Source organism: Coregonus clupeaformis, chromosome 17 (genome assembly GCF_020615455.1).
Source record: "Coregonus clupeaformis isolate EN_2021a chromosome 17, ASM2061545v1, whole genome shotgun sequence".
Classification (NCBI taxonomy): domain Eukaryota; kingdom Metazoa; phylum Chordata; class Actinopteri; order Salmoniformes; family Salmonidae; genus Coregonus; species Coregonus clupeaformis.
In genome coordinates, this window is record NC_059208.1 from 14,831,167 (window position 1) to 14,856,009 (window position 24,843).

General features: G+C 40.0%; 1 protein-coding gene across 1 annotated transcript in view; it reads right to left on the reverse strand.

Moving 5' to 3' along the window:
• LOC121585310 (vacuolar protein sorting-associated protein 13B-like) overlaps positions 1-24,843 on the reverse strand; it is a 719,687-nt gene that overhangs the window by 518,978 nt on the left and 175,866 nt on the right. The window contains exon 17 of the mRNA XM_045226113.1: positions 826-1,010. Coding sequence (XP_045082048.1) covers positions 826-1,010 — 185 coding nt within the window. The remainder of the gene's footprint in view (positions 1-825; positions 1,011-24,843) is intronic.

Sequence of the window (24,843 nt, forward strand, 5' to 3'; positions counted from 1 at the left end):
CAACAACATGATCCTAATGGCTTGGAAAATCCCCGGGCCTCCAGAGAACAGGCCAGATGCTACCGGCTGCATGACAAAAGCTACTGTTTTATTGAATTCAGCCCCTTTTTACAGCCTCCCATTTATTATGAGACCATTAAGGCATGCTGGAAGACATGGAGCGTAAAATAGTTGGAGAGTTAATTTACCCACGGCTGCAGGTCCTCTACCTCACACTGGGCAAGGTGGGGGGTCAACAACAGAAGTAGCAATGTCTTATTTTATAAAAGTGTGTTGTCTCTTTAAGACCCAGTAATGAGGTCATTTACAAAGGCACATGAACACTAGTGGAAAATCTGTCGATGTGCCCTTGAGCAAGGCACTTAACCCTAATTGCTCCTGTATGTGGCTCTGAATAAGAGCGTCTGCTAAATGACTCAAATGTAATATAATGTATAGTGTACTACCCAGTACCACCAGGTTGACTCCCTTTAATGGACTACTAGACACACACAGAGAGGTGCTGCGCCAACAAACAACTGTTGGACTTTATAGAACACTACAAGATGTTGCCAAGTCCATATCTGGTTGCTGTGTTACAGTTACAACGGAACAAGCTGACCTAGGAGCAACACATCATGTATATTTGTAAGTGTCAGGTTTTACTTGATAGTGTTTTCATGAATAACGTCACATTAAAAAACCTTGAACACTGTAATGGGATATTAAAGACGTGATGAGTAATGATCTTTACACTGCAATTAGAAACACTGCAGTAATAACTAACTGTAATACAGTGTTTAGTTAGCTGGTGCTGAGCAGGTGAGCTTGTGTGTGTGTCTGTACCTGGTTCTGTGTAGACATGGCTGAGCAGGGCATCGTTGACCCCAGGGTAGGAACCGTCTCCCAGGCTGTGTGTCCAGCTCTGGAGCATGGTCTGAAGGAGAAGGATCTGGGGCCGCGTGGCCTGCACCGTGAAGTGGGGCAGCTCAAGGATACACTCTGTGATCAGGACTGATGAACGCTTTGTCCTGGGGAGAGGAGAGGATAGAGAGTGATGGGTTAGAAGACTGCTTGGGACTGGGAAGGGAGAGGAGAGGAGAGGAGAGGAGAGGAGAGGAGAGGAGAGGAGAGGAGAGGAGAGGAGAGGAGAGGAGAGGAGAGGAGAGGAGAGGAGAGGAGAGGAGAGGAGAGGAGAGGAGAGGAGAGGAGAGGATAGAGAGTGATGGGTTAGAAGACTGCTTGGGACTGGGAAGGGAGAGGAGAGGAGAGGAGAGATAAAAGGAGGCGGGCCCTCGTCAACAAAACAGCAGCATACAGTAGAGAACACTGAGTAGTGGAAAGAACCGTTCTAAGAACTTCCATGGATTCAACATGGAAACAGAACATTGACAGAGGTGAAAAGGACAAAAAAACCTGAGTTCAAATCAAAGTCTCCTTTTTCCTTTAGTTTCTTGGCAGGTTCTTAGCTTTGTGTATTACTAAAGACCCTCTACTCTCCTCATCACATCAATGCTGCCATCATGATTAATGTGAGGAGATGTACATCAGAGATACCTCACCCTGAAAATAATATCCACACATTTAACATCTAATCTGTTACAGCCAGCCAGGCAGGCAGCCAGGGAAGGAGGAGGAGGAGGAACAGAGAGCACCAGGCAGGGAGGAGGAGGAGGAACAGAGAGCACCAGGCAGGGAGGAGGAGGAGGAGGAGGAACAGAGAGCACCAGGCAGGGAGGAGGAGGAACAGAGAGCACCAGGCAGGGAGGAGGAGGAGGAACAGAGAGCACCAGGCAGGGAGGAGGAGGAACAGAGAGCACCAGGCAGGGAGGAGGGGGAGGAACAGAGAGCACCAGGCAGGGAGGAGGAGGAGGAGGAACAGAGAGCACCAGGCAGGGAGGAGGAGGAGGAACAGAGAGCACCAGGCAGGGAGGAGGAGGAACAGAGAGCACCAGGCAGGTAGGAGGAGGAACAGAGAGCACCAGGCAGGGAGGAGGAGGAGGAACAGAGAGCACCAGGCAGGGAGGAGGAGGAACAGAGAGCACCAGGCAGGTAGGAGGAGGAGGAGGAACAGAGAGCACCAGGCAGGGAGGAGGAGGAGGAACAGAGAGCACCAGGCAGGGAGGAGGAGGAACAGAGAGCACCAGGCAGGTAGGAGGAGGAGGAGGAACAGAGAGCACCAGGCAGGGAGGAGGAGGAGAAGGGAGCACCAGGCAGCAGCTCCGCTCCACCGTGTGATGGACTGACTAGAGCAGTGGTTCTCAACCAGGGGTTCTACTACCCTTGGGGGTACTTGGCCTATCCACAGGGGGTACTTGAGAAGACTTATGAGACCATAGGCTTACTGGTCAAATGCACATGAGGGGGTACTCCGGGCGGAGCAACATGTACTTGGTGGCACAGTAACGTGTGTGTGAGTGAGTGAGTGAGTGAGTGAGTGAGTGAGTGAGTGAGTGAGTGAGTGAGTGAGTGAGTGAGTGAGTGAGTGAGAGAGAGAGAGAGAGAGAGAGAGAGAGAGAGAGAGAGAGAGAGAGAGAGAGAGAGAGAGAGAGAGAGAGAGAGAGAGAGAGAGAGAGAGAGAGAGAGAGAGAGAGAGAGAGAGAGAGAGAGAGCGAGCGCGAGCGCGAGAGAGAGAGAGAGAGAGAGAGAGAGAGAGAGAGAGAGAGAGAGAGAGAGAGAGAGCGAGAGAGAGAGAGAGAGAGAGAGAGAGAGAGAGAGAGAGAGAGAGAGAGAGAGAGAGAGAGAGAGAGAGAGAGAGAGAGAGAGAGAGAGAGAGAGAGAGAGAGAGAGAGAGAGAGAGAGAGAGAGAGAGAGAGAGAGAGAGAGAGAGAGACAGACAGACTCCTCCAGGTCCTGTCTATCACAGCACCAACCAACCATACCTCTAATTTATCTTCTGACTGTCTCTGATTCAAGACGCCCCCCATCCCGGGACGCACCGCAACTCTCCATTTAACAGTTAGAGAACTACTGACACCATTTAACTGTTAGAAACCTACAGACACCATTTAACTGTTAGAAACCTACAGACACCATTTAACTGTTAGAAACCTACAGACACCATTTAACTGTTAGAAACCTACTGACACCATTTAACAGTTAGAAACCTACTGACACCATTTAACTGTTAGAAACCTACAGACACCATTTAACTGTTAGAAACCTACAGACACCATTTAACTGTTAGAAACCTACAGACACCATTTAACTGTTAGAAACCTACAGACACCATTTAACTGTTAGAAACCTACAGACACCATTTAACTGTTAGAAACCTACTGACACCATTTAACAGTTAGAAACCTACTGACACCATTTAACTGTTAGAAACCTACTGACACCATTTAACAGTTAGAGAACTACTGACACCATTTAACTGTTAGAAACCTACTGACACCATTTAACTGTTAGAAACCTACAGACACCATTTAACTGTTAGAAACCTACAGACACCATTTAACTGTTAGAAACCTACAGACACCATTTAACAGTTAGAAACCTACTGACACCATTTAACTGTTGGAAACCTACTGACACCATTTAACTGTTGGAAACCTACTGACACCATTTAACTGTTGGAAACCTACAGACACCATTTAACTGTTAGAAACCTACTGACACCATTTAACTGTTGGAAACCTACTGACACCATTTAACTGTTGGAAACCTACTGACACCATTTAACTGTTAGAAACCTACAGACACCATTTAACTGTTAGAAACCTACAGACACCATTTAACAGTTAGAAACCTACTGACACCATTTAACTGTTGGAAACCTACTGACACCATTTAACTGTTAGAAACCTACAGACAACATTTAACTGTTAGAAACCTACAGACACCATTTAACTGTTAGAAACCTACTGACACCATTTAACTGTTAGAAACCTACTGACACCATTTAACTGTTAGAAACCTACTGACACCATTTAACTGTTAGAAACCTACAGACACCATTTAACTGTTAGAAACCTACAGACACCATTTAACTGTTAGAAACCTACAGACACCATTTAACTGTTAGAAACCTACTGACACCATTTAACTGTTAGAAACCTACAGACACCATTTAACTACTGGAGCCTGAAGGGGAAGTCTCTCTGTTCAGTCCTGTAGATCTATTCCAGGACTGAATGTCTGTCAGGGCTCACTATACAGTGTCTACATGTTCAATCCCCTACTGTAGTGAAATGTCCATTGAGTGTACAAAGCATTAGGAACACCTTCCTAATGTTGAGTTGCACCCCCTTTTGCCCTCAGAACAGCCTCAATTCGTCGGGGCACGGACTGTACAAGGTGTCGAAATCGTTCCACAGGGATGCTGGCCCATGTTGACTCCAATGCTTCCCACCGTTGTGTCAAGTTGGCTGGATGTCCTTTGGGTGGTTGACCATTCTTGATTCACACGGGAAACTGTTGAGCATGAAAAACCCAGCAGTGTTGCAGTTCTTGACACAAACCGGTGCACCTGGCACCTACTACCATACCCCAATCAAAGACTCTTAAATATTTTGTCTTGCCCATTCACCCTCAATGGCACACATACACAATCCATGTCTCAATTGTCTCAAGGATTAAAAATCAGTCTTTAACCTGTCTCCTCCCCTTCATCTACACTGATTGAAGTGGATTTAACAAATTACATCTAATAATAATAATAATAATAATAATAATAATAATAATATGCCATTTAGCAGACGCTTTTATCCAAAGCGACTTACAGTCATGCGTGCATACATTTTTGTGTATGGGTGGTCCCGGGGATCGAACCCACTACCCTGGCATTACAAGCGCCGTGCTCTACCAGGTGAGCTACAGAGGATCATAGCTTTCACCTGGATTCACCTGGTCAGTGTATGTCATGGAATGTTTTGTATACTCAGTGTATTGTTGGCATTAAAACAAAGCCATGTTTCTCTAAAAGCTTCCACCAGCTATGGGCTATTCTACCCAACATCAGTCAGTCAGGAGGTGTTCATAAAGACTGTTTCTGAAGCGATCTTGATTCCCCTTTAACGACAGAACCCAGAGAAGACTGGGGAGCCACGGCAACAATGTTGAGTTCCACATGCACAGCGTATGTGTGTTAAAGCCACTTCAATAGAGACCGGCAGGGGATGAAGGTTGGTTGGCTTGTGAGAGTGTTTAGAGTGTTAAGACGTGCAGGAGAGATGTCATGTGCATGTGGTTGTCTAAAGGTTTCATTGTGCACCTGTTTTTATTATATATGGCCAATTCATTGTGAACAACAACTTTGACTGGTGGATGAATTAAAACCAGATTCCTCATTATGGTGTTTTAGGGAATGTTGAATGTAAGGAGAGACAGAGAGATCTGACGTCATTATGTAGCTGGCTGGCATGTGTTGTGTTTCTCATAGTAGAAGAGGGTAAAAACAGGCTTTAGGGCTCTCTGTGTGCGTCCAAAATAGCACCCTTTACCCTGGTCAAAAGTAGTGCACCACATAGGGAACAGCCATTTCAGTCACAACCTCTGTTTCTTTCCATGTGTGGAAGCCTGAGGGAGACAGACTAGCTCCTAGTGTACAGTAACATTCCACCATTACAGCAGGCCTCCCTCTCCAGACGCACAGTAGTCCTTAAGTCAATACATCAGCATATTAAAACGCACTGTTACACTGACTCTACCAGCAATAAAAAAGGAAATCCAAAATGAGAAATTAGCTGTTTAAATTTCACAAACTAGACTTATGTTTTAAACGATGTTGGGTTTAATTTCCTGACCTGTCCCCAGTTCATAGTCTGAGTGAGTGGTTAGGGTTAGGACTGGGGCCAGGGCCGGGCTGCCACACAGGCCATCAGTCAGTCCTATAGCCCTGTCACTGTCAGGTTGGAGCAGGGCATGCTGGACAGAAGTGAGTCATGAATGAGCTAACAGCTTGGTACTGTGTGCCCAGGCAGGCAGACAGACAGACCCAGGCAGAGCATACCACTCCATTGGTGCCCAACCCACAGGTCCCAGGAGGCAGAGCCTGCCACTCCACTGGTACCCAACCCACAGGTCCCAGGAGGCAGAGCCTGCCACTCCACTGGTGCCCAACCCACAGGTCCCAGGAAACAGGAGGCAGAGCCTGCCACTCCACTGGTGCCCAACCCACAGGTCCCAGGAAACAGGAGGCAGAGCCTGCCACTCCACTGGTGCCCAACCCACAGGTCCCAGGAAACAGGAGGCAGAGCCTGCCACTCCACTGGTGCCCAACCCACAGGTCCCAGGAAATAGGAGGCAGAGCCTTCCACTCCACTGGTGCCCAACCCACAGGTCCCAGGAAACAGGAGGCAGAGCCTGCCACTCCACTGGTGCCCAACCCACAGGTCCCAGGAAACAGGAGGCAGAGCCTGCCACTCCACTGGTGCCCAACCCACAGGTCCCAGGAAACAGGAGGCAGAGCCTGCCACTCCACTGGTGCCCAACCCACAGGTCCCAGGAAACAGGAGGCAGAGCCTGCCACTCCACTGGTGCCCAACCCACAGGTCCCAGGAAACAGGAGGCAGAGCCTGCCACTCCACTGGTGCCCAACCCACAGGTCCCAGGAAACAGGAGGCAGAGCCTGCCACTCCACTGGTGCCCAACCCACAGGTCCCAGGAAATAGGAGGCAGAGCCTTCCACTCCACTGGTGCCCAACCCACAGGTCCCAGGAAACAGGAGGCAGAGCCTGCCACTCCACTGGTGCCCAACCCACAGGTCCCAGGAAACAGGAGGCAGAGCCTGCCACTCCACTGGTGCCCAACCCACAGGTCCCAGGAGGCAAAGCCTGCCACTCCACTGGTGCCCAACCCACAGGTCCCAGGAAACAGGAGGCAGAGCCTGCCACTCCACTGGTGCCCAACCCACAGGTCCCAGGAAATAGGAGGCAGAGCCTTCCACTCCACTGGTGCCCAACCCACAGGTCCCAGGAAACAGGAGGCAGAGCCTGCCACTCCACTGGTGCCCAACCCACAGGTCCCAGGAAATAGGAGGCAGAGCCTGCCACTCCACTGGTGCCCAACCCACAGGTCCCAGGAAACAGGAGGCAGAGCCTGCCACTCCACTGGTGCCCAACCCACAGGTCCCAGGAAACAGGAGGCAGAGCCTGCCACTCCACTGGTGCCCAACCCACAGGTCCCAGGAAATAGGAGGCAGAGCCTGCCACTCCACTGGTGCCCAACCCACAGGTCCCATCCACATGGAACAGTACAGGGTCCTGCATGTTGCAAGATTACATCTTAACTGACATGATTTGTAACTGGTAACTCAAATCAAAGAGGCACTCAAAATATGTGTATAATAATATGCATTTTAAATGTAAAATGATGCCCCTTTTCCAACTCTTTTAAGTTGAGATGCATATGGACCATTTGGGCGATACTTGTGTGGGTAATCAGCTGGTTTGGTGTGGCTATATTTAGGGACACCAGATGTGTAGCTGTGCAGTGGGCTGGTCCTCTAACTATAGGTAGTGGGTTTGATTTAGACCACAGACATCCTACTGCTTTAACAACCTGGAACTGGGGGATAATTAGGAACAAAGTAGTTACTGCTACTAAGACACTGTACCATAGCCCTGAACATCTGGATGATGGGGGAGAGAGAGAGAGAGAGAGAGAGAGAGAGAGAGAGAGAGAGAGAGAGAGAGAGAGAGAGAGAGAGAGAGAGAGAGAGAGTAGGCCAGGGGAAGAGAACAGAATAATGCACTCATATTTTACCAACCTGCTGCACACTAAGAACATTTCAAAAAAGGGCTACAATGTCCAGATGTAATTTACAGACTAGTTCTGTCTGGTTCCCTGTCCACGTTATAAGAATGTGGACAGCTGGTAGAGCACGGCGCTTGCAACGCCAAGGTAGTGGGTTCGATCCCCGGGACCACCCATACACAAAAATGTATGCACGCATGACTGTAAGTCGCTTTGGATAAAAGCGTCTGCTAAATGGCATATTATTATTATTATTATAAATACTTATTTCCCTCATTAAAATGCAAATCAATTTATAACATTTTTGACATGCGTTATTCTGGATTTTTTTGTTGTTATTCTGCTCTATCTCCTCCACAGAGTATATGAGCACAATCTTCTTTGACTTCTTCAGTGCTGTTCAATTCCATACAACCCCACCTGCTGTTCAATACCATACAACGCCACCTGTTGTTCAATATAATACAACCCCACCTGTTGTTCAATACCATACAACCCCACCTGTTGTTCAATACCATACAACCCCACCTGTTGTTCAATACCATACAACCCCACCTGTTGTTCAATACCATACAACCCCACCTGTTGTTCAATACCATACAACCCCACCTGTTGTTCAATACCATACAACCCCACCTGCTGTTCAATACCATACAACCCCACCTGTTGTTCAATACCATACAACCCCACCTGTTGTTCAATACCATACAACCCCACCTGCTGTTCAATACCATACAACCCCACCTGTTGTTCAATACCATACAACCCCACCTGCTGTTCAATACCATACAACCCCACCTGTTGTTCAATACCATACAACCCCACCTGTTGTTCAATACCATACAACCCAACCTGCTGTTCAATACCATACAACCCCACCTGCTATTCAATACCATACAACCCCACCTGCTGTTCAATACCATACAACCCCACCTGCTGTTCAATACCATACAACCCCACCTGCTGTTCAATACCATACAACCCCACCTGTTATTCAATACCATACAACCCCACCTGTTGTTCAATACCATACAACCCCACCTGTTGTTCAATACCATACAACCCCACCTGTTATTCAATACCATACAACCCCACCTGTTATTCAATACCATACAACCCCACCTGTTGTTCAATACCATACAACACCACCTGCTGTTCAAAACCATAAAACCCCACCTGTTGTTCAATACCATAAAACCCCACCTGTTGTTCAATACCATACAACCCCACCTGTTGTTCAATACCATACAACCCCACCTGCTGTTCAATACCATACAACCCCACATGTTATTCAATACCATACAACCCCACCTGTTGTTCAATACCTACAACCCCACCTGCTGTTCAATACCATACATCCCCACCTGTTGTTCAATACCATACAACCCCACCTGTTATTCAATACCATACAACCCCACCTGTTGTTCAATACCATACAACCCCACCTGTTGTTCAATACCATACAACCCCACCTGTTATTCAATACCATACAACCCCACCTGTTGTTCAATACCATACAACCCCACCTGTTGTTCAATACCATACAACCCCACCTGTTATTCAATACCATACAACCCCACCTGTTGTTCAATACCATACAACCCCACCTGTTATTCAATACCATACAACCCCACCTGCTGTTCAATACCATACAACCCCACCTGTTGTTCAATACCATACAACCCCACCTGCTGTTCAATACCATACAACCCCACCTGCTGTTCAATACCATACAACCCCACCTGTTGTTCAATACCATACAACCCCACCTGTTGTTCAATACCATACAACCCCACCTGTTGTTCAATACCATACAACCCCACCTGTTGTTCAATACCATACAACCCCACCTGTTGTTCAATCCCATACAACCCCACCTGTTGTTCAATACCATACAACCCCAACTGTTGTTCAATACCATACAACCCCAACTGTTGTTCAATACCATACAACCCAACCTGTTGGAGAGAGATTATATGTTTCAAAGGTGTTAAGATTCACAACATAGTTTCTAGCTACATTCTACATTATATTTCACTCTCTCCAGTGCAGACAGATTCTGTGGATTGTAGAATTCCCCGTCTCCCACGCCAAGGTCCCTGCCCCTGTGCTGAATCACACAGTGAGTTATGTTCTGAGCTGCAGTACCTCTTTAATGTAGACACAGGCCCTTTATAGTATCTCTCTAACCAGTACTATAGAAACATTTATTTACAGTATCTCTCTAACCAGTACTATAGAAACATTTATTTACAGTATGTCTCTAACCAGCACTATAGAAACATTTATTTACAGTATCTCTCTAACCAGTACTATAGAAACATTTCTTTACAGTATCTCTCTAACCAGCACTATAGAAACATTTCTTTACAGTATCTCTCTAACCAGTACTATAGAAACATTTCTTTACAGTATCTCTCTAACCAGTACTATAGAAACATTTCTTTACAGTATCTCTCTAACCAGTACTATAGAAACATTTCTTCGAAGTATCTCTCTAACCAGTAAACATGTATTTACAGTATCACTCTAACCAGTACTATAGAAACATTTCTTTACAGTATCACTCTAACCAGTACTATAAAAACATGTATTTACATTATCTCTCTAACCAGTACTATAGAAACATTTATTTACAGTATCTCTCTAACCAGTAATATATAAATATTTCTTTACAGTATCTCCCTAACCAGTAATATAGAAACATTTCTTTACAGTATCTCTCTAACCAGTACTATAGAAACATTTATATACAGTATCTCTCTAACCAGTACTATATAAACATTTATTTACAGTATCTCTCTAACCATTACTATAGAAACATTTAATTACAGTATGTCTCTAACCAGCACTATAGAAACATTTATTTACAGTATCTCTCTAACCAGCACTATAGAAACATTTATTTACAGTATCTCTCTAACCAGCACTATAGAAACATTTCTTTACAGTATCTCTCTAACCAGTACTATGGAAACATTTCTTTACAGTATCTCTCTAACCAGCACTATAGAAACATTTATTTACAGTATCTCTAACCAGTACTATAGAAACATTTATTTACAGTATCTCTCTAACCAGCACTATAGAAACATTTATTTACAGTATCTCTCTAACCAGTACTATAGAAACATGTCTTTACAGTATCTCTCTAACCAGTACTATAGAAACATTTCTTCACAGTATCTCTCTAACCAGTAAACATTTATTTACAGTATCACTCTAACCAGTACTAAAGAAACATTTATTTAAAGTATCTCTCTAACCAGCACTATAGAAACATTTATTTACAGTATCTCTCTAACCAGCACTATAGAAACATTTCTTTACAGTATCTCTCTAACCAGTACTATAGAAACATTTCTTTACAGTATCTCTCTAACCAGCACTATAGAAACATTTATTTACAGTATCACTCTAACCAGTACTATAAAAACATTTATTTACATTATCTCTCTAACCAGTACTATAGAAACATTTATTTACAGTATCTCTCTAACCAGTAATATAGAAACATTTCTTTACAGTATCTCCCTAACCAGTAATATAGAAACATTTCTTTACAGTATCTCTCTAACCAGTACTATAGAAACATTTATATACAGTATCTCTCTAACCAGTACTATAGAAACATTTCTTTACAGTATCTCTCTAACCAGCACTATAGAAACATTTATTTACAGTATCTCTCTAACCAGTACTATAGAAACATTTCTTTACAGTATCTCTCTAACCAGTACTATAGAAACATTTCTTCACAGTATCTCTCTAACCAGTAAACATTTATTTACAGTATCACTCTAACCAGTACTATAGAAACATTTATTTAAAGTATCTCTCTAACCAGCACTATAGAAACATTTCTTTACAGTATCTCTCTAACCAGCACTATAGAAACATTTCTTTACAGTATCTCTCTAGCCAGTACTATAGAAACATTTCTTTACAGTATCACTCTAACCAGTACTATAGAAACATTTATTTACAGTATCTCTCTAACCAGTACTATAGAAACATTTATTTACAGTATCTCTCTAACCAGTACTATAGAAACATTTATTTACAGTATGTCTCTAACCAGCACTATAGAAACATTTCTTTACAGTATCTCTCTAACCAGTACTATAGAAACATTTCTTTACAGTATCTCTCTAACCAGCACTATAGAAACATTTCTTTACAGTATCTCTCTAACCAGTACTATAGAAACATTTCTTTACAGTATCTCTCTAACCAGTACTATAGAAACATTTCTTCACAGTATCTCTCTAACCAGTAAACATGTATTTACAGTATCACTCTAACCAGTACTATAGAAACATTTCTTTACAGTATCACTCTAACCAGTACTATAAAAACATTGATTTACATTATCTCTCTAACCAGTACTATAGAAACATTTATTTACAGTATCTCTCTAACCAGCACTATAGAAACATTTATTTACAGTATCTCCCTAACCAGTAATATAGAAACATTTCTTTACAGTATCTCTCTAACCAGTACTATAGAAACATTTATATACAGTATCTCTCTAACCAGTACTATATAAACATTTATTTACAGTATCTCTCTAACCATTACTATAGAAACATTTATTTACAGTATGTCTCTAACCAGCACTATAGAAACATTTATTTACAGTATCTCTCTAACCAGCACTATAGAAACATTTCTTTACAGTATCTCTCTAACCAGTACTATAGAAACATTTCTTTACAGTATCTCTCTAACCAGTACTATAGAAACATTTCTTCACAGTATCTCTCTAACCAGTAAACATGTATTTACAGTATCACTCTAACCAGTACTATAGAAACATTTCTTTACAGTATCACTCTAACCAGTACTATAAAAACATTGACTTACATTATCTCTCTAACCAGTACTATAGAAACATTTATTTACAGTATCTCTCTAACCAGCACTATAGAAACATTTATTTACAATATCTCCCTAACCAGTAATATAGAAACATTTCTTTACAGTATCTCTCTAACCAGTACTATAGAAACATTTATATACAGTATCTCTCTAACCAGTACTATATAAACATTTATTTACAGTATCTCTCTAACCATTACTATAGAAACATTTATTTACAGTATGTCTCTAACCAGCACTATAGAAACATTTATTTACAGTATCTCTCTAACCAGCACTATAGAAACATTTCTTTACAGTATCTCTCTAACCAGCACTATAGAAACATTTATTTACAGTATCTCTCTAACCAGTACTATAGAAACATTTCTTTACAGTATCTCTCTAACCAGCACTATAGAAACATTTATTTACAGTATCACTCTAACCAGTACTATAAAAACATTTATTTACATTATCTCTCTAACCAGTACTATAGAAACATTTATTTACAGTATCTCTCTAACCAGTAATATAGAAACATTTCTTTACAGTATCTCCCTAACCAGTAATATAGAAACATTTCTTTACAGTATCTCTCTAACCAGTACTATAGAAACATTTATTTACAGTATCTCTCTAACCCGTACTATAGAAACATTTCTTTACAGTATCTCTCTAACCAGTACTATATAAACATTTCTTTACAGTATCTCTCTAACCAGCACTATAGAAACATTTATTTAAAGTATCTCTCTAACCAGTACTATAAAACATTTATTTACAGTATCTCACTAACCAGCACTATAGAAACATTTATTTACAGTATCTCTCTAACCAGTACTATAGAAACATTTCTTTACAGTATCTCTCTAACCAGTACTATAGAAACATTTATTCACAGTATCTCTCTAACCAGTAAACATTTATTTACAGTATCACTCTAACCAGTACTATAGAAACATTTATTTAAAGTATCTCTCTAACCAGCACTATAGAAACATTTCTTTACAGTATCTCTCTAACCAGCACTATAGAAACATTTCTTTACAGTATCTCTCTAACCAGTACTATAGAAACATTTCTTTACAGTATCTCTCTAACCAGCACTATAGAAACATTTATTTACAGTATCATTCTAACCAGTACTATAAAAACATTTATTTACATTATCTCTCTAACCAGTACTATAGAAACATTTATTTACAGTATCTCTTTAACCAGTAATATAGAAACATTTCTTTACAGTATCTCCCTAACCAGTAATATAGAAACATTTCTTTACAGTATCTCTCTAACCAGTACTATAGAAACATTTATATACAGTATCTCTCTAACCAGTACTATAGAAACATTTCTTTACAGTATCTCTCTAACCAGTACTATAGAAACATTTCTTCACAGTATCTCTCTAACCAGTAAACATTTATTTACAGTATCACTCTAACCAGTACTATAGAAACATTTATTTAAAGTATCTCTCTAACCAGCACTATAGAAACATTTCTTTACAGTATCTCTCTAACCAGCACTATAGAAACATTTCTTTACAGTATCTCTCTAACCAGTACTATAGAAACATTTATTTACAGTATCTCTCTAACCAGTACTATAGAAACATTTATTTACAGTATCTCTCTAACCAGTACTATAGAAACATTTCTTCACAGTATCTCTCTAACCAGTAAACATTTATTTACAGTATCTCTCTAACCAGTAATATATAAATATTTCTTTACAGTATCTCCCTAACCAGTAATATAGAAACATTTCTTTACAGTATCTCTCTAACCAGTACTATAGAAACATTTATATACAGTATCTCTCTAACCAGTACTATATAAACATTTATTTACAGTATCTCTCTAACCATTACTATAGAAACATTTATTTACAGTATGTCTCTAACCAGCACTATAGAAACATTTATTTACAGTATCTCTCTAACCAGCACTATAGAAACATGTCTTTACAGTATCTCTCTAACCAGCACTATAGAAACATTTCTTTACAGTATCTCTATAACCAGTACTATAGAAACATTTCTTTACAGTATCTCTCTAACCAGCACTATAGAAACATTTATTTACAGTATCTCTAACCAGTACTATAGAAACATTTATTTACAGTATCTCTCTAACCAGCACTATATAAACATTTATTTACAGTATCTCTCTAACCAGTACTATAGAAACATGTCTTTACAGTATCTCTCTAACCAGTACTATAGAAACATTTATTTACAGTATCTCTCTAACCAGTACTATAGAAACATTTATTTACAGTATCTCTCTAACCAGCACTATAGAAACATTTATTTACAGTATCACTCTAACCAGTACTATAGAAACATTTCTTTACAGTATCACTCTAACCAGTACTATAAAAACATTGATTTACATTATCTCTCTAACCAGTACTATAGAAACATTTATTTACAGTATCTCTCTAACCAGCACTATAGAAACATTTATTTACAGTATCTCCCTAACCAGTAATATAGAAACATTTCTTTACAGTATCTCTCTAACCAGTACTATAGAAACATTTATATACAGTATCTCTCTAACCAGTACTATATAAACATTTATTTACAGTATCTCTCTAACCATTACTATAGAAACATTTATTTACAGTATGTCTCTAACCAGCACTATAGAAACATTTATTTACAGTATCTCTCTAACCAGCACTATAGAAACATTTCTTTACAGTATCTCTCTAACCAGTACTATAGAAACATTTCTTTACAGTATCTCTCTAACCAGTACTATAGAAACATTTCTTCACAGTATCTCTCTAACCAGTAAACATGTATTTACAGTATCACTCTAACCAGTACTATAGAAACATTTCTTTACAGTATCACTCTAACCAGTACTATAAAAACATTGATTTACATTATCTCTCTAACCAGTACTATAGAAACATTTATTTACAGTATCTCTCTAACCAGCACTATAGAAACATTTATTTACAATATCTCCCTAACCAGTAATATAGAAACATTTCTTTACAGTATCTCTCTAACCAGTACTATAGAAACATTTATATACAGTATCTCTCTAACCAGTACTATATAAACATTTATTTACAGTATCTCTCTAACCATTAATATAGAAACATTTATTTACAGTATGTCTCTAACCAGCACTATAGAAACATTTATTTACAGTATCTCTCTAACCAGCACTATAGAAACATTTCTTTACAGTATCTCTCTAACCAGCACTATAGAAACATTTATTTACAGTATCTCTCTAACCAGTACTATAGAAACATTTCTTTACAGTATCTCTCTAACCAGCACTATAGAAACATTTATTTACAGTATCACTCTAACCAGTACTATAAAAACATTTATTTACATTATCTCTCTAACCAGTACTATAGAAACATTTATTTACAGTATCTCTCTAACCAGTAATATAGAAACATTTCTTTACAGTATCTCCCTAACCAGTAATATAGAAACATTTCTTTACAGTATCTCTCTAACCAGTACTATAGAAACATTTATTTACAGTATCTCTCTAACCCGTACTATAGAAACATTTCTTTACAGTATCTCTCTAACCAGTACTATATAAACATTTCTTTACAGTATCTCTCTAACCAGCACTATAGAAACATTTATTTAAAGTATCTCTCTAACCAGTACTATAAAACATTTATTTACAGTATCTCACTAACCAGCACTATAGAAACATTTATTTACAGTATCTCTCTAACCAGTACTATAGAAACATTTCTTTACAGTATCTCTCTAACCAGTACTATAGAAACATTTATTCACAGTATCTCTCTAACCAGTAAACATTTATTTACAGTATCACTCTAACCAGTACTATAGAAACATTTATTTAAAGTATCTCTCTAACCAGCACTATAGAAACATTTCTTTACAGTATCTCTCTAACCAGCACTATAGAAACATTTCTTTACAGTATCTCTCTAACCAGTACTATAGAAACATTTCTTTACAGTATCTCTCTAACCAGCACTATAGAAACATTTATTTACAGTATCATTCTAACCAGTACTATAAAAACATTTATTTACATTATCTCTCTAACCAGTACTATAGAAACATTTATTTACAGTATCTCTTTAACCAGTAATATAGAAACATTTCTTTACAGTATCTCCCTAACCAGTAATATAGAAACATTTCTTTACAGTATCTCTCTAACCAGTACTATAGAAACATTTATATACAGTATCTCTCTAACCAGTACTATAGAAACATTTCTTTACAGTATCTCTCTAACCAGTACTATAGAAACATTTCTTCACAGTATCTCTCTAACCAGTAAACATTTATTTACAGTATCACTCTAACCAGTACTATAGAAACATTTATTTAAAGTATCTCTCTAACCAGCACTATAGAAACATTTCTTTACAGTATCTCTCTAACCAGCACTATAGAAACATTTCTTTACAGTATCTCTCTAACCAGTACTATAGAAACATTTCTTTACAGTATCACTCTAACCAGTACTATAGAAACATTTATTTACAGTATCTCTCTAACCAGTACTATAGAAACATTTATTTACAGTATCTCTCTAACCAGTACTATAGAAACATTTCTTCACAGTATCTCTCTAACCAGTAAACATTTATTTACAGTATCTCTCTAACCAGTAATATATAAATATTTCTTTACAGTATCTCCCTAACCAGTAATATAGAAACATTTCTTTACAGTATCTCTCTAACCAGTACTATAGAAACATTTATATACAGTATCTCTCTAACCAGTACTATATAAACATTTATTTACAGTATCTCTCTAACCATTACTATAGAAACATTTATTTACAGTATGTCTCTAACCAGCACTATAGAAACATTTATTTACAGTATCTCTCTAACCAGCACTATAGAAACATGTCTTTACAGTATCTCTCTAACCAGCACTATAGAAACATTTCTTTACAGTATCTCTATAACCAGTACTATAGAAACATTTCTTTACAGTATCTCTCTAACCAGCACTATAGAAACATTTATTTACAGTATCTCTAACCAGTACTATAGAAACATTTATTTACAGTATCTCTCTAACCAGCACTATATAAACATTTATTTACAGTATCTCTCTAACCAGTACTATAGAAACATGTCTTTACAGTATCTCTCTAACCAGTACTATAGAAACATTTATTTACAGTATCTCTCTAACCAGTACTATAGAAACATTTATTTACAGTATCTCTCTAACCAGCACTATAGAAACATTTATTTACAGTATCACTCTAACCAGTACTATAAAAACATTTATTTATATTATCTCTCTAACCAGTACTATAGAAACATTTATTTACAGTATCTCTCTAACCAGTAATATAGAAACATTTCTTTACAGTATCTCCCTAACCAGTAATATAGAAACATTTCTTTACAGTATCTCTCTAACCAGTACTATAGAAACATTTATTTACAGTATCACTCTAACCCGTACTATAAAAACATTTCTTTACAGTATCTCTCTAACCAGTACTATAGAAACATTTCTTTACAGTATCTCTCTAACCAGCACTATAGAAACATTTATTTAAAGTATCTCTCTAACCAGTACTATAAAACATTTATTTACAGTATCTCTCTAACCAGCACTATAGAAACATTTATTTACAGTATCTCTCTAACCAGTACTATAGAAACATTTCTTTACAGTATCTCTCTAACCAGTACTATAGAAACATTTCTTCACAGTATCTCTCTAACCAGTAAACATTTATTTACAGTATCACTCTAACCAGTACTATAGAAACATTTATTTAAAGTATCTCTCTAACCAGCACTATAGAAACATTTCTTTACAGTATCTCTCTAACCAGCACTATAGAAACATTTCTTTACAGTATCTCTCTAACCAGTACTATAGAAACATTTCTTTACAGTATCTCTCTAACCAGCACTATAGAAACATTTATTTACAGTATCACTCTAACCAGTACTATAAAAACATTTATTTACATTATCTCTCTAACCAGTACTATAGAAACATTTATTTACAGTATCTCTCTAACCAGTAATATAGAAACATTTCTTTACAGTATCTCCCTAACCAGTAATATAGAAACATTTCTTTACAGTATCTCTCTAACCAGTACTATAGAAACATTTATATACAGTATCTCTCTAACCAGTACTATAGAAACATTTCTTTACAGTATCTCTCTAACCAGTACTATAGAAACATTTCTTCACAGTATCTCTCTAACCAGTAAACATTTATTTACAGTATCACTCTAACCAGTACTATAGAAACATTTATTTAAAGTATCTCTCTAACCAGCACTATAGAAACATTTCTTTACAGTATCTCTCTAACCAGCACTATAGAAACATTTCTTTACAGTATCTCTCTAACCAGTACTATAGAAACATTTCTTTACAGTATCACTCTAACCAGTACTATAGAAACATTTATTTACAGTATCTCTCTAACCAGTACTATAGAAACATTTATTTACAGTATCTCTCTAACCAGTACTATAGAAACATGTATTTACAGTATGTCTCTAACCAGCACTATAGAAACATTTATTTACAGTATCTCTCTAACCAGTACTATAGAAACATTTATTTACAGTATCTCTCTAACCAGCACTATAGAAACATTTCTTTACAGTATCTCTCTAATCAGTACTATAGAAACATTTCTTTACAGTATCACTCTAACCAGTCCTATAGAAACATTTATTTAAAGTATCTCTCTAACCAGCACTATAGAAACATTTATTTACAGTATCTCTCTAACCAGTACTATAGAAACATTTCTTTACAGTATCTCTCTAACCAGTACTATAGAAACATTTCTTTACAGTATCTCTCTAACCAGCACTATAGAAACATTTATTTACAGTATCTCTCTAACCAGTAGTATAGAAAAATGTATTTACAGTATCTCTCTTACCAGTCCTATAGAAACATTTCTTTACAGTATCTCTCTAACCAGTACTATAGAAACATTTCTTTACAGTATCTCTCTAACCAGCACTATAGAAACATTTATTTACAGTATCTCTCTAACCAGTACTATAGAAAAATGTATTTACAGTATCTCTCTTACCAGTCCTATAGAAACATTTATTTACAGTATCTCTCTAACCAGTCCTATAGAAACATTTATTTACAGTATCTCTCTAACCAGCACTATAGAAACATTTATTTACAGTATCTCTCTAACCAGTACTATAGAAACATTTCTTTACAGTATCTCTCTAACCAGTACTATAGAAACATTTCTTTACAGTATCTCTCTAACCAGCACTATAGAAACATTTATTTACAGTATCTCTCTAACCAGTACTATAGAAAAATGTATTTACAGTATCTCTCTTACCAGTCCTATAGAAACATTTATTTACAGTATCTCTCTTACCAGTCGTATAGAAACATTTCTTTACAGTATCTCTCTAACCAGTACTATAGAAACATTTCAAAACAGCTTTTAAAAGTACTTCAAAACATCATACATGTCATACATCTTAAACCTCTTATAGACTGTAAAATACTTACTCATCTAATTGGTCTACTAGTGTGCTACTGCAAACTTATATATTAGCAGATCTGACGCCTGCTTTGCTACATAACCCAGGAAAAGAAGACCATTATCTCATCAAGACTAAAATAACTTAGTTCATTAACTTCTTCTCCCTCCATTGTCTTTCAATATTAGTTTCATGCATCTTCTCCAGCAGTGGAAACATTGAGGAAACGTGACTGTGACTTACTATGACTGTGATATGACTGAGATATGTGGTTGTCTCACATAGCTATCTGAAAATGGGTGCACTAACTCGAAGTCACTATGTGGTAGTCTCACCTAGCTATCTGAAGACGAATGCACTAACTGGAAGTCACTCTGGATAAGAGCTAAATGCTAAAGATGTCAAATGTAAAATGAGTCAATCTTAACACTACTATGGCCAGTTGTTCATTTCTGGGAGTGCGTGTGTAAGGGGCCTGAGGTTGGGGGTTCGTGGTTGGGCCAGGGTCAGAGGTGTGTGATCTATTCATTTCTCAATCATCAGGCCTGAACAGACCTAACTCTTCAAAGACAGGCCCTCCCCTCCCCTCTCCTCCCCATTCCCTCGCTTTTCCTCCCCTCCCCTCCCCCTCCTCCCTTCCTTCTCTCCCTCTCCTCCCATCTGGATCCCTCCAGCTCTGCAGCCAAGGCCCCTTGCAGCCGGAGTTCTCAGGAGAGAGGCTCATTACACAGGGATTACTACGGGAGATGTTTTAATCAGAGTCTGCAGACAGCTGCAGCAGCGCTGGGCGAGAAAATGACCATGACGTGGTCTGTCATGCATAAAAGGAAAACACACTGGGGTGTTGGGTCGGGGTACAGAGATGTGAGATTTTAGATGTGATTCTGTCTTCAGAGGGAACATGGTTCCAGTCCCCTAACAAGGCCACAGACCACGACAGTGATAGTTACAGCCCAAGGTGCTACTGCACCCTGTACTGTTCTCTCTCTCTGGATAAGAGGAGTCATGAGCAAATATGTTCCACCCAATAATGCTTTAATGAGCCACACAGCTCTGATGGGAGTTACAGCAGCAGCAGCAGCCTTCCTGCGGAGGAGGAGGGAGAGAGAGGAGGAGAGGAGAGGAGAGGAGAGGAGAGAGAGGAGGGAGGAGGAGGGAGAGGGAGAGGAGGGAGAGGAGAGGAGAGGGAGAGGAGAGGAGAGAGAGGAGGGGAGAGGAGAGGAGAGAGAGGAGGAAGGGGAGAGGAGAGAGAGAGGAGAGAGGAGAGGAAGGAGGGAGAGGGAGAGGAGAGGAGAGGAGAGGAGAGGAGAGAGAGGAGGGAGAGGAGAGGAGAGGAGAGGAGAGGAGAGGAGAGGAGAGGAGAGGAGAGGAGAGAGGAGAGGAGAGGAGAGGAGAGGAGAGGAGAGGAGAGGAGAGGAGAGGAGAGGAGAGGCCCCAGCTTCTCAGAACTAACAGACACGTAAATCAACGCAAACCCAGCTTCTCATTCGCTGACGGCATTTCCTGTACAGCAGGCTTCTCAATACCTCCATTGATCCCTGTCAGCTATAAAATCCTAAGGGCCTCATTCTGCCTCTCACCAGATGGAGGGAGCAACACGCCTCACCACCACTAACCTGGCCAACTATATACTTTATAGACTGGGCCACACAAAATATGATATACATCACACACACAGACAGGCACACAGTGATCAGATCACAACCTCCTGTACTACAGTGCTAACTGAGGACTGTAAAGTGGAACATGATGACATCACATCCCATCAGGCTTTTAATACACAGTTATTTCAACGCCTCCTGACTTTCCCCTTTTTATTTAGGTCAGAATTACTTCTCTGTTGTTTCCTCCAACTTCTCAGAACAAGATTCATGGCTCTGTTCTGTTCTACTGACTGGATGGATGGATCTACCTTGTCCATCCACATCTCACTGTCCTCTACCTTGTCTATCTACATCTCTCTGTCCTCTACCTTGTCTATCTACATCTCTCTGTCCTCTACCATGTCTATCTACATCTCACTGTCCTCTACCTTGTCTATCTACATCTCTCTGTCCTCTACCTTGTCTATCTACATCTCTCTGTCCTCTACCTTGTCTATCTACATCTCACTGTCCTCTACCTTGTCGATCTACATCTCACTGTCCTCTACCTTGTCTATCTACATCTCTCTGTCCTCTACCTTGTCTATCTACATCTCTCTGTCCTCTACCTTGTCTATCTACATCTCTCTGTCCTCTACCTTGTCTATCTACATCTCTCTGTCCTCTACCTTGTCTATCTATATCTCTCTGTCCTCTACCTTGTCTATCTACATCTCTCTGTCCTCTACCTTGTCTATCTACATCTCTCTGTCCTCTACCTTGTCTATCTACATCTCTCTGTCCTCTACCTTGTCTATCTATATCTCTCTGTCCTCTACCTTGTCTATCTACATCTCTCTGTCCTCTACCTTGTCTATCTACATCTCTCTGTCCTCTACCGTGTCTATCTACATCTCTCTGTCCTCTACCTTGTCTATCTATATCTCTCTGTCCTCTACCTTGTCTATCTATATCTCTCTGTCCTCTACCTTGTCTATCTACATCTCTCTGTCCTCTACCTTGTCTATCTACATCTCTCTGTCCTCTACCTTGTCTATCTACATCTCTCTGTCCTCTACCTTGTCTATCTACATCCCCCTGTCCTCTACCTTGTCTATCTACATCTCTCTGTCCTCTACCTTGTCTATCTACATCTCTCTGTCCTCTACCTTGTCTATCTACATCCCCCTGTCCTCTACCTTGTCTATCTACAACTCTCTGTCCTCTACCTTGTCTATCTACATCCCCCTGTCCTCTACCTTGTCTATCTACATCTCTCTGTCCTCTACCTTGTCTATCCACATCTCACTGTCCTCTACCTTGTCTATCTACATCCCCCTGTCCTCTACCTTGTCTATCTACATCTCTCTGTCCTCTACCGTGTCTATCTACATCCCCCTGTCCTCTACCTTGTCTATCTACATCTCTCTGTCCTCTACCGTGTCTATCTACATCTCTCTGTCCTCTACCTTGTCTATCTACATCTCTCTGTCCTCTACCTTGTCTATCCACATCTCACTGTCCTCTACCTTGTCTATCTACATCTCTCTGTCCTCTACCGTGTCTATCTACATCTCTCTGTCCTCTACCTTGTCTATCTACATCTCTCTGTCCTCTACCTTGTCTATCTACATCTCTCTGTCCTCTACCTTGTCTATCTACATCTCCCTGTCCTCTACCTTGTCTATCTACATCTCTCTGTCCTCTACCGTGTCTATCTACATCCCCCTGTCCTCTACCGTGTCTATCTACATCTCTCTGTCCTCTACCTTGTCTATCTATATCTCTCTGTCCTCTACCTTGTCTATCTACATCTCTCTGTCCTCTACCTTGTCTATCTACATCTCCCTGTCCTCTACCTTGTCTATCTACATCCCCCTGTCCTCTACCTTGTCTATCTACATCTCTCTGTCCTCTACCTTGTCTATCTACATCCCCCTGTCCTCTACCGTGTCTATCTACATCTCTCTGTCCTCTACCTTGTCTATCTACATCTCTCTGTCCTCTACCTTGTCTATCTATATCTCTCTGTCCTCTACCTTGTCTATCTACATCTCTCTGTCCTCTACCTTGTCTATCCACATCTCACTGTCCTCTACCTTGTCTATCCACATCTCTCTGTCCTCTACCTTGTCTATCTACATCTCTCTGTCCTCTACCTTGTCTATCCACATCTCTCTGTCCTCTACCTTGTCTATCCACATCTCACTGTCCTCTACCTTGTCTATCTACATCTCCCTGTCCTCTACCTTGTCTATCTACATCTCTCTGTCCTCTACCTTGTCTATCTACATCCCCCTGTCCTCTACCTTGTCTATCTACATCTCACTGTCCTCTACCTTGTCTATCTACATCTCCCTGTCCTCTACCTTGTCTATCTACATCTCCCTGTCCTCTACCTTGTCTATCTACATCTCTCTGTCCTCTACCTTGTCTATCTACATCTCTCTGTCCTCTACCTTGTCTATCTACATCTCCCTGTCCTCTACCTTGTCTATCTACATCTCTCTGTCCTCTACCTTGTCTATCTACATCCCCCTGTCCTCTACCTTGTCTATCTACATCTCACTGTCCTCTACCTTGTCTATCTACATCTCCCTGTCCTCTACCTTGTCTATCTACATCTCCCTGTCCTCTACCTTGTCTATCTACATCTCTCTGTCCTCTACCTTGTCTATCTACATCTCCCTGTCCTCTACCTTGTCTATCTACATCTCACTGTCCTCTACCTTGTCTATCTACATCTCCCTGTCCTCTACCTTGTCTATCTACATCTCCCTGTCCTCTACCTTGTCTATCCACATCTCTCTGTCCTCTACCTTGTCTATCCACATCTCACTGTCCTCTACCTTGTCTATCTACATCTCCCTGTCCTCTACCTTGTCTATCTACATCTCTCTGTCCTCTACCTTGTCTATCTACAACTCTCTGTCCTCTACCTTGTCTATCTACATCTCTCTGTCCTCTACCTTGTCTATCCACATCTCTCTGTCCTCTACCTTGTCTATCTACATCTCTCTGTCCTCTACCTTGTCTATCTACATCTCTCTGTCCTCTACCTTGTCTATCTACATCCCCCTGTCCTCTACCTTGTCTATCTACATCTCACTGTCCTCTACCTTGTCTATCTACATCTCCCTGTCCTCTACCTTGTCTATCTACATCCCCCCTGTCCTCTACCTTGTCTATCTACATCTCACTGTCCTCTACCT